The sequence below is a fragment of the Arachis ipaensis genome, chromosome B2 (assembly GCF_059453495.1).
Source record: "Arachis ipaensis isolate K30076 ecotype BB chromosome B2, ASM5945349v1, whole genome shotgun sequence".
NCBI lineage: Eukaryota > Viridiplantae > Streptophyta > Magnoliopsida > Fabales > Fabaceae > Arachis > Arachis ipaensis.
In genome coordinates this window covers 124,533,274-124,545,178 of record NC_142437.1, presented here as the reverse complement: position 1 = coordinate 124,545,178, position 11,905 = coordinate 124,533,274, and the positions used below count along the sequence as shown (strand labels likewise).

Genomic DNA, 11,905 nt, shown 5'->3' with positions numbered 1-11,905 from the left:
GTTCCTTTTAAAATAGTGTTTATCACCTTAATTAGAAGACGGGGAAAGAGCACATAGCAATAGTAGCAAATAGTATAGTAGTAATGTTAGTTTGTTATTTAATTCTATAGATAGAAAAATTAAAGGCAAGTATACAGAATAAGGGTCCTTGTTGGCGCTATGAAATAGCAGCACTTAGCATTATATATATTCTCCTAAAATTTTACGGAAAAATTTGATAACCAAAGAAAATTAACAAAAAATAATTATAATTTATTTTATTATTTAATATTTATTAATAATTATAATAATTAATAAATATTAAATAAAATAAATTTTGACTTTTTTTTTTGTCTTCCTAACATCACTGAAATTTTAGTTCTTCTTCAAAATCTGTGGATTCTCTCATTATATTCATTCTTTTCCAATTTCAATTATTCCAAATGTCACCACTCTCCCTAACCACAAAACCATGGGCACTTACTCTCTCTTTCCACCCAACAAAACAAGTTGCTCTAATTTGGTTCAACTTGTTCACACTTTATATATAGTTTATGCTTAATAATAGTCATAGTCATATTATTATGAGAAACACCTTTAATATTTAATATTTGATTTATATTTATTTATTTATATTCATAATTTTTAAAATGATATAAAATACAAAAAAAGAAATAATTTTTACACATTAAAATTGTTCTCTAAAACCATGTAACTATTTATCTATTCTATCTCTATTATATTATCTCCCTCCTTATATATAAATATTATTGTATGTCTCTAATAACATCAACACAACTTCCATCCATGTAGCCATTATCTCAATTCTCTGCCATATTTCATAGCTTTGCTTCTTCCATAATATAATTATCTATTTCACATGTCTACTTATTAGTTCATGTTTGTTGTTGTTAGTTGTTGGTTTCTTCTTAATTAGTACACCCTTTTGTCCTCTTGGATTAACTAACCGGTAAGTTAAGTTTCTAATCACCAAATTAAAGGCCCTTAGTTTAATTAATTACTAGACATATGGATTTGTGTGTATTTATATATATTCATCAATTTGTTTAATTAGATTTGGATATATTGAACTCGCCTTGTTATTTGTTTTAGGTTAATTTAATTTGTGTTAGTTTTTGTTGATGCAGATCATTGTTAGCCCTAATAGAGATTAGAATTATATAATTAAGCTTAAGTAGGTCTTATTATGAGCTAATCACTTTAATTAGTCTATAATTAAGGACATGTGATATAAATAATTGAAATTCTCATCACATTTTGAACATTTTCTTTAGAGTTATGAAATGGAATCCAACAATGAACTAGGTAGTGGCATGTTCTCTGTCATAGGTTCTAGTTTCTTAGGATTAGATCATAATAATAACCCTTCACAACAACAACAACAAAATCTTCAACATAGAAACCAACCCACCAAAATGGTTCAGTTTGGTTCTTCTTCTTCTTCTTCTCATCACCAACAAATCAATTATGGTAATAATAATAATTCATCCAAGAACAAACACCAACAAGGTTCTCTAAGTGATGAAGATGAACAAGGATTGAATAATATAGATGTTGATGAGAGTAATAGTAACAAGATGAAGAACATTAGTAGTATCTCACCATGGCAGAGAATGAAATGGACTGGTACCATGGTTAGGCTCTTGATAATGGCTGTTTACTACATTGGTGATGAAGTTGGTGGCGGCGGCGGCAGCGGCAGTGGTGGTGGTTCATCAGAAGTGAGTACTACTTAACCATATACATATACTTCAATTTTGTTGGTATATGCATCAAACACTACTATCTTCTATATTTTATCTTATTTATTATTTGAATTGAAACATAGTTGTAACGCAATACATAAAATAAATTATCATTTGTATCTATGAAAAATACACAGACGCCGAGAAATGTATCCATATAATAATAAAACGACAATTGTAACCACAGAAGATGGCTTATGTGTGCCAAAAGTACCCTAACAGACCAATTGCGTAACCAACGTCTGGGTACTTTTGGCACACGAAAGCCATCTTCCGTAGTTATAATTGTCATTTTATTTTTATATGAGTACATTTGTCAGCGTCTGTATCTTTCATGGGTACAAATGGTAATTTATTCGCAATACATATGACATCTCATATAAAATATTTAGATAAAAAGAGCATTTTGATATATTTGAACATACTATCATATTCAAAATCATTAATGAGAAAACTACTATAAATATTAATTATGTTATATAAATGTTATTTAATTTGTGCTTATTTGATGATTTTTGAGATAATAATAGTATTTGTGATGATGATGTAACATAGACAAGTAGTGATCCAAATGGGAAGAAGAAGATGATGATGAACAAGCAAGGAGGGGGGTTGATTCTTCAGAACAAGAAAGGGAAGTGGAAATCAGTGTCAAGAGCAATGATGGAGAAAGGTTTCTATGTTTCACCTCAACAATGTGAGGACAAGTTCAATGATCTGAACAAGAGGTACAAGAGGGTCAATGATGTTCTTGGAAGAGTAACAGCTTGCAAGGTTGTTGAGAATCAAAGGTTGTTGGAAACAATGGATCACTTGTCACCAAAGGCCAAAGAAGAAGTGAGAAAGTTGCTGAATTCAAAGCACCTTTTCTTTAGAGAAATGTGTGCTTATCATAATAGTTTTGGCCATGGTGGTGGTGATGCATCTCAATCTCAATTACAACAAGAAAAAGAACATGAACAAGGAGAGAAAGAAAAGGAAGAAAGATGCTTTCATTCTTCTTCTAAGTTGAAAATAGGGTGTGAAGAAGAGGATCATCATGCTGATAGTGGCGACGACGACGATGACGAAGATTCTGAGGACTATTTTGATGAGGATGAAGATGAATTAGGAGAAGGTGGTTCAAAGGGTCATCATGATCATAATAAAAGGCAAAAGAAATCATCATCATCATCATGTGAATTGATGAAAGAATTGAGCAATGAGGTGAATGGTGTTTTGGAAGATAAGGGAAAGAGTGTTTTGGAGAAGAAGCAATGGTTAAGGAGTAAGATAGTGAAGTTAGAGGAGAAGCAAATAAGCCATGAGGGACAAGGGTTTGAGATTGAGAAACAAAGAATGAAATGGAGAAAGTATAGTAGCAAGAAGGAGAGGGAGATGGAGAGAGCAAAGTTTGAGAATGAAAGGAGAAGGTTAGAGATTGAGAGAATGATTTTGATCATTCACCAAAAGGAACTTGAATTGCAACATCAATAGCATTATTTTGTTCCTTAGTTTGTTAATTGGTTTTCACATTTGGGAAGTGTAATAAACCAGTATTGAGTTGGTTATGAATATAAAAAGTTAATGAGCTTCCTTCAAAAGAAAACACGCCCGGTGGGACTCGAACCCACAATCGCCTGATTAGAAGTCAGGCGCCTTATCCATTAGGCCACGAGCGCTTTATATCTTCCTATTTCGTAAAAAGGTTATGTCTTTTTTGTTTACAAGTATGAAACATTCAAATATAAATACAAAGATACAATATCGTGTTTGACTTATTTTAGAATATTGAATTAGTATATTTTTTATTTTTTATTGTTAAGAAGGACACAAATATTAAATGAGGACATAACTTATTATTTTTCTTTTATTATCATTATCAATTTTTTATAATTATTATTTTTTTTAATTTTTGTGAAGGAAAAATTGAAAGTCAATTAGATTTTTATTATTTGTTATAGTTTATATTCAATTTATCACTAAACAAAATACAAAAATATTAATTTTTGTGTCTCTGTTCTTTATTTCTTGTTCTCCATATTCTATATTGTCTTGTTTATAAAACCAAATGCAGCCTAAGGTTTAGAATAGTTATATGATATTCTTTGAAAACAATAAGTGGCAAATTAATTCAACATTAGATTTGCCTTCTTTAACTCGAGAGAATTTATAAAAATAGTTAATTTTTTATTAAGTATTAGAAACAAACTTTTAATTAACTAACATTAGCTATTTTTTTTTCTATTGTAAAATTTAACTTTCATATTTTAAAGGTTTAGAATTTACGGTTAGGATTTAAAATTTAAGATTTAGAATTTAGAATAAAAATATAATTTCAAAGAATTGGTTGATATTAGCCAAAAATAGTCACCCTCTGTAATTAAACTCTCTTATTTATTACTTTGTTCCGAAAGATGAAAGATAATTTCTTGCTAAAGTAAGCCTCAAAATAGCAACAAAGATGGCATGAAAAGAGACACATACCCGCACACTTGAACTCTAGATTCTCTACAAAATGATGAAAACTTGATATTCTTGTTGCTTTGTCATTGGATCAGGTAAAGTCTTTTTGTTTTTCTACTCATTGTGCTATTTTTCTTTTCAGTATAATGTGAAATCACTTAAGAGCGTGCAAGTTTGCATCATAATTGCATTTGCTGGTTCTTTTTTCGTGCTACACAACAAAGTTGGAACCTTCTGCTACTTTCTACTTTGCATACTGAACAAATTCAAATTATTTGACATTCAATAAGATTTTTCTAATAAAAAAGATCAGTAAATAGATGAAACAAGTTAGATAATAATTTTAGTTTGTTTGATCTTTCAAATATTTTTGAAAATCCAATAACATGATTAGATTTTTATGTGGAAAAATTCTACACGTGCATTATGATTACATTCAAATTTTATACTATCAACTAAAACATTATAATATCTTTCAAATAATTTCTACCACTAGTGCTAGATGAAAGCCATTAAAATTAACAATCATTGGTTCAACAACAGCATCCAATAAAATCATTTGCCAACTTTGTCCTCTATAGATATTAATCCAAAAAAATTGGCATCAAGGGCACATCCCCATTGATTTTTATGTTTTACAATATATAGCAATTTTCATTCCGATGCAATGGAGTTATATAAATAATCAGCCATCAAAATCAAGCAGAGATAACCTCAACTTGTGGCAGAATCATCTGCACCTTTCAAAAACTTTTAATCATCAAAATCAAGCCTAAAACTAATGCTAAAACTGTAGCTGGATTAAGCACTTTTAGTCTTCAAGCTCAATAATCTTAACAACAGAAGCATCACCAAGTTTCTGGCAAACAACAACTCTATCATGCGACTTTATAATTCCCATTGCTTTTCCATGGTCAAGGGCAACCTTAAGAATCGACTCATTTGTTGCACTTGTTGACTCGGCCTGCAGACAAAATACGCGATAAAAATATAGTCAAATATGGTCACCATATGATGGGTGCATATAAAGCAGCATGCATAACATTCTAGGTCATTTATATGGACACCCATAGCACAAAACATATAACTAGTGGTGTACATTTTATGCATAATGAAGATTATGTTCCAACAATTTAATCATAAGCTACATCATAACTATACTTGAGGACAATCAAAGTTGTATTTAAATGAACAATTACAAGATCCAAACAAATAATGCTCCCCCCCCCCCCCCCAAACAAAAAAAACAAAGAAAACTTCCTCAGGTGGGGTGCGCGCAGAACAAACTCAACAGAAACAACTAGAGAAGCAATGATAACTGCAGAGCAAGGACTACTTACAGGATGTCGAGGATCAGCAAGCATGGGAAAGAGACCTCTTACAATGAGTGATTGCCTTGCCTGTAACACAAATTGATTTAAGCCCAGATAACGAAAAATTGCAACAAAATTCATCATATATTAGAAAGGAAGCTCATAGTATCTCATGGTAAAATTAAATTCTATTATAATTAATAATTTTCGGAAATGAAAAAGGAGTACAGACAATATTTCCTTTTTTTTTTCCTCCTCCCGTGCAAAAGAAAATTGTTATTTAGCAAAATGAAGCAGAAAAATTGGGTCTACCAAAGAAGAATAATGCAATTAGAATTCCTTAGCACCAAAGTTATCATATTATCATACATATATGTACAACCACTCTGTCGGCAAGGCAACGGCATCAACAAAAGTCATCAATAGTTAAAAGAAATAGCAGTTATGTTACAAGTTAAGAATCCAACCTCAAAGGCACCACTAAAGCTCCACTTCAGCTGATTTGTCTTGAGTCGGGGGATCACAACAGAGAGAACTGGCATTGTTGGCCTATACTTTGCAATCAATCTGACAAGTACATAATAGCAATTTTAGGCAAAAACTTTTGCAGGCATAAAGATGCATAAAAGTAAAAAAAAAAAAAAAGATATTAAGAAGACAGGGTCAAATTCCAAGTGAAACTGAAATCTGAGAGACTAGTTCACTTGTGAAGATAGTAATTATGAGAACATTCATAGCTGAATACTTAGAGGCAGTACCTTGCGGCCCTTCCAGATGAAGTGAAGCAAATTATTACAGAGGCCTTAACCTTAATCGCTGCTCGCACCTAAAAACATAAAAATTCGCAACAGAGATGAAATATTACCAACCATCACAGCACAAAAGCAATAAGCAAGAACTTCTTTTCCACCCTACACACAAGGCATGGATTAGAATTTTCTATTGAAAAGAGAAACAAAATGGGTAGTTACCGCAGAGGAGGCAATAGATTCCAAGTGGGTCATGGGTTCCCCAACATACTTGACTGTCTTCTTAAAATAAAGGTCTTGATTGAAAACCTTCTCAGCCTATAAGGACATGAAATAAAAGGCAGAAACATCAGCCAACAGTAACACTTTCAGTGACAATTAAAACGGGAGAACATTTCATATGATTCAGAGGATTTCAATCAAGCAATTGGCAAAAGTAGTGCAGATCTAATGCTATACAAGATAAATCACCATAAGACAGTAAGAGAAAATAATAAAAATGAATCTATGTTCTGACTTCTGTTAATATTATATTGTGCTAAGGTTGAAAATGAATCTAAACGACTAAACTAATCTTCTAATTGTTCTCATTTTGCTTGTTAATATCATGGAAACCTACTTGCATGAACTCAGGTCAGTCATACCATAGTGTATTATTGATTATTCCACTGAGATATGAAATGAAATTACCTCTGAACAAATTCTGCCAACAGTGGAAATAGTCTCAATAGGGTACAACCCACGCAAGGTCTCAGCACCCAGAAGTATTGCATCACTGCCTGTATGTTTGTTTAACAATTCAACAAACATGAACCCAATAAGTAGTTATAACTGAAGATAGAAACCAAAAATCATTCAGAAGAATACAGTTACAGTTTCAAGCACACGAAAAATGGGATCAGTAAATTAAAAAAAAAATGGCTTAATCATTACATGTGGCATCATACAGCTGGTGACTTACCATCCAAAACAGCATTGGCAACATCAGTGGCTTCAGCACGAGTGGGTCTTAAGTTGTCAGTCATACTATCCACAACACGTGTAAGTACAGCAGGTTTTCCAGCCATATTACACTTGTATAGGGCAGATTTTTGAAACAAGAACACCTACAAAAGCAAATATAATTATACATTTACAATAAGAAGCATGGCAGAGGCAACAATCATAAATGTGGTTCAGTTCAAAGAAAAATTGTAACATTAGATGCACTATTTTAAACCTTTTTTAAACATATGGAAGCATCCATTTGTTTTAATTTACTCAAATATCAAATGCATTATCCACATGACCACAAACATAGCTATTTACACCCACAACATGAGTCATTCAAACAACAAAATGAATTTCAAAGGCAAAACTAACCTTCTCTGGTGGAAGATCAATGCCCAAATTACCACGAGATAGGATAATACCATCAGCTTCTTGTAGAATCTCATCAAAATGGGTCAGGCCCTAATTTCAACACAGACATAAGATTGAATCAGCATAGTCAATAAGAATATATATTAAAAAGAGAAAAGTTAACACTATAAAGACATCAAAATCACCTCAACATTTTCAATCTTAGCAAAAATTTGGGTCTGGCTGAGATCACCCAATTTGGAAAGGAATTCACGGGCCTGAATTACAACATAAAAAAGTATGTTAATAGCAAAGCTGAGCAATAGAAAGATTATCAATTATGAATTTGAAATTACTGAACTGAAGAAAAGGGCATCAGACTCAAATAACCTGGCGAACATCTTCGGCATGACGAGTATATGAAAGTGACAGAAAATCAATTTTGTTTTTGACTCCCCAGGTGCTAATAACCTGAAATAAACAAATGATTAAAAAAATTAAATAAAACAGCTCCTAAACTCTAAGGAAATATATTTTTTAGGCCAGGAGCCAGAGACAAACATGACGTGTGCAATGATACATGAATCATTCAAAAAGGCGACTCAAATGCAGAAATTACCTCCTTGTCTTTCTCAGTGAGGGTAGGCAAATCAATATGAATTTGAGAACCATGTAAAGTGAACAATGAGCCAGCCAGTGTTGCTGTATTCTTTATGGTACAAACAACATCTTGCCCACGGACTTCAGATACCTGCACAGCATCAGGTAGAATTTGTCATGAAAGCAGAACTGCAACTATTCTTTTAGGTGTTACTTTAGGATTTAGAGAATATCAACTCAACAAAGTTAATGTTCAATTGATAAAAATCACATTATAGACTCGAAGCATGAAAGTAGTAAAGGAAAAAAATTTAAGAAAGATAATGAAAATAATATGAAAAAGAGGACCTATTGATATAAATTTTGATTGGGTTGAAATTATATTACCTCTAGCCATACAGAAGTAGTTTCACTTCCTGTGAACAAGTATTGACCAATGAAAATAGTATCACCCTTCTTCACAGACTGCAAACAATAAGAATAAACATTAAAGAGTGTACATTTAACAGAATAAAAGTTCATTAAAGTTTATTCCAATACATACACTGCATTGAACAGAATAAAAGCAAGTGTACATTTATAAATCCTGCAGGCAAACAGTTCCAGCACAAGGCATCTAAAGGCAAAGACAATTGGAAATGCAGATACAACACAGACTAGCATACACTCCATAGGCAACAAAAGTGTGAACAGTTAATCAATGAATCATTCAAACAAGTTAATATGCCTTCAAAACAATGTAAATATCAATTAACCTTGGCCAGTCCATCGAAATTGATGGGCAATAACTCTGAAGTGGCATCTTGTCCCCGGTCAGGAGTTAGAACAACCTGCCCATCCGCCTGAAGCGAGACAGTTGTTTCGCTCTTGTTAACGACCTGCATCTCTGCACCCACTGTGTCCAGCATAACCTGGCAGAAGCATTACAGCAACAAACACTCAGTTATTTGCCGTTGTTCATGCACAATGTTAAAGAACATATATAGCTTGAAACTCAACCAAGAAAACCGTGCACAGGTGATTTGCAAAGAAACCCACTTAGGGTGCATTTGGTTGATAATTTGCAAACCATAGTGTGGTTCCAATGTAAGTAAAACTACTTTTTAATTTTTTTTTTTAAATATGCTTAAAACATAGTTTGAGAGTAAAAAATTACTTTGAAAAGTAACTCAGCTTAGGGTGTGTGTATGTCTTATGGTTTGGTCCACACAAAAAATACAACATTCTCTCTTCATTACTACTCAATTTGCACCCCTCAAATCATAGTTTGGACTGTGATAATGCTAACCAAAAATCCAAACATGGTATTGAAAACCAATTCTTTTTTCTTCATGACACAAACTGAACTATCCAATCCTTCATGCAAAGCAAAGCAACAAGGAACAAATAAATAAAGAAAAAGAAATAGAAACTGACAGCACAGAGTTTCTTAGTGGTCTTGATAGCAGCCTTGAGATTCTCTAGAGTCTCTTGGTGGTACGCAGGGTCACCCCATGAAAAATCAAATCTAGCCACTGCAACCATCATCAATCATCAATCACCATCATCATCATTAACAAGTATTAAAAATATAAACATTTTTCAATCAAAATAAACTAACAGTATTTACACGAATTTGAGAATTTGAGAATAAAGAAAGCATACCAGACATGCCAGCTTTGAGGCAACCAGAGATGGAATCAACGGATCGGGATTTAGGTCCCAAGGTTCCGACGATCTTCGTCATTGCAGGGAAGAAGCTCTGCAAAAAAACAAAAAAATTAGTAATATTAATAATAAATAATTAACATGAAATAATAAATAAAAAAGAAGGAATCGAAACTAACAGGCTTGGATGGCTCGAGGATGGAAGCCATCCGAATAGGTTCTTCTAGAAGGAGGTGACTGGACGGCATCTTTCGTAGTTTTGAGTGAAGAAGAGTGAGTAGCTGCTGCTGCGTGAAGAAGACGAGAACTGCGAACGACGAAGGAGAAGAAAAAGAAGAAGCAGCTCGCGCTGGCTGATTTGGAATTTGGAATTAAGAAAATAGTTTGAACGAAGAATATGCTTCGTTGTTTGCTGCTTCTCTCTCTCTATAAATGCTTCCCTAGCTCGCTTTTTCGCTCTTTCTTTTTTTTCAGAAGACGACTTATTATTATTACGTATAATAATCAATAAAAATATAAACCATCCAAAATATCTTTGAATTATTAAATCACTAATAAAAGATATTCTTTGAATTTTATAAGGATAAAAATATATTTAAAAAGGTTAGGATATTTATTATAGAAATTACTTAGTAAGTTCGTTAAAAATTTACATGAAGTGAAAGTATATTTTATCAAATTATTCTTATTACGAAATAATATGACTCATTATTAGTTTATTATTAGGTGAAAATTCAGGTGAAGTCGATTTCATGTGAAGTTGATATCTGAAAATCGTTAGATGAAAATTTAGTTAAATCAGTCAAATAATCTCAAGTATCAACTTCACCTGAGTTACCACCTTATTACTATTAAAAAGAGAAAGATATATTTTATGAAGTTAACAAATATAACTCAAATAGTATAATTTTTTAATATTTATTTAGAAATTACAAATTCGAGTTTTTTTATCTATCATAAAAAAATATATATGTTTCGTGGAGAAGGGGAAAGGAAAATAGAGAAAAAGGAATTCGGAAAGGGTTGATATGATACGAGAGGGAGCACGTGGGAGTTCATAGTGCTGCGTGGTTCCCACCTTTTCCCAAGTAGGATGGCACGTGACATGGTTATGGTGGAGTTAAGTGGTTAAGTTAGAAAGTTAGAAGTTAGAACTTCGGAGTAGGTGTGATCTTTCAACAAGCAACATCAAACATGGCCATGGGAGATCCGGCTTTGTTTTTTCTTTTTACGTCAAGTAACTTATTGTCTAATAAAAAAGAGAACTATGCTCAATAATAATAATAATAAATAAAATAAGCCTATTCACAATGTGAACCTTGGGCTTCGACTTTGATGTGGCACTTCTTGCCCTAGTCATAATCGCCCATACTAACGTTTACAATTGGATTGGATATAAAATTTCATTTGTTGCATTTTGTTTTGTTTTGGTAAATAATTTTCATTGATTAAGAATTTAACCTTGCATGTCCTACCAACATATGCAGATGTCGTAGTGGTATAAATCGTACGTTGCACCGGTCATATTAATGGAAGGAAGCATCAACTCAATGGAACTTTCCTATTCTAACTTTCTTCCCATCACTCTTTACTATGCAATGCAACAAATTAAACTACATTGAGAAAGCAAACATTGAAACTTTCGAAACTCGTGCTTCCTCGAACCCAATACTTCTATTGTCCGTATGCATATTTCAATCACCGTGCTTGTTATATTTCATAATGTTGGTATTGGTTAGAATGAGTAAATTACTATTTTAGTTTTAATGTTAGGATTAAATTTTAATTTAATTTTTAATATTTAATTTTAGTTCAAAAGATTTTTAAATGAGTTTAATATTGTCTCATTATTCATATCAAATTTAAAGGTGATACAACATTGAATTTGTTTAAAATTTTTTAGAATTAAAATAGAACATTTGAAATGTTACTATGTTAGGAATTAAATTAGTATTTAGCCTAATAGTACTTTACCCTTATTAAAATTATATATTGTAGGTAAAATTTTAAATTTAAATTAATTATCTTTTTATTTTTTTGAAACTATTGGATCATGAAGTTTTTG

The 11,905-nt window shown here is 32.1% G+C and overlaps 2 protein-coding genes and 1 non-coding gene across 4 annotated transcripts; 1 reads left to right on the top strand and 2 right to left on the bottom strand.

Moving 5' to 3' along the window:
- The first annotated feature begins 764 nt into the window (after positions 1-764).
- Positions 765-3,510, top strand: LOC107626424 (uncharacterized). Its single transcript, XM_016329305.3, has 2 exons — positions 765-1,721; positions 2,301-3,510. Exons 1-2 carry the CDS (start codon positions 1,284-1,286, stop codon positions 3,219-3,221), a joined length of 1,359 nt encoding a protein of 452 aa, XP_016184791.2. The 5' UTR covers positions 765-1,283; the 3' UTR covers positions 3,222-3,510.
- On the bottom strand, positions 3,334-3,406 carry TRNAR-UCU (transfer RNA arginine (anticodon UCU)). Its single transcript has one exon. It is a non-coding gene; the product is annotated as a tRNA-Arg (tRNA).
- Positions 3,511-4,718: 1,208 nt separating the features above from the next.
- LOC107626422 (pyruvate kinase 1, cytosolic) lies at positions 4,719-10,366 on the bottom strand. Of its 2 annotated transcripts, none has more exons than XM_016329303.3 (16): positions 10,020-10,366; positions 9,838-9,934; positions 9,610-9,707; positions 8,949-9,104; positions 8,581-8,658; positions 8,213-8,344; positions 7,984-8,064; positions 7,800-7,871; positions 7,615-7,704; positions 7,214-7,358; positions 6,943-7,031; positions 6,475-6,570; positions 6,262-6,329; positions 5,971-6,070; positions 5,531-5,590; positions 4,719-5,154 (listed from the first exon to the last, which is right to left on the bottom strand). In XM_016329303.3, exons 1-16 carry the CDS (start codon positions 10,086-10,088, stop codon positions 5,002-5,004), a joined length of 1,584 nt encoding a protein of 527 aa, XP_016184789.1. In that variant the 5' UTR covers positions 10,089-10,366; the 3' UTR covers positions 4,719-5,001. The 2 variants fall into 2 exon arrangements, with proteins under 2 accessions (XP_016184789.1, XP_088360468.1); XM_088504342.1 differs by having other exon boundaries at positions 4,719-5,408; positions 5,492-5,590; positions 10,020-10,334.
- Positions 10,367-11,905: the final 1,539 nt, after the last annotated feature.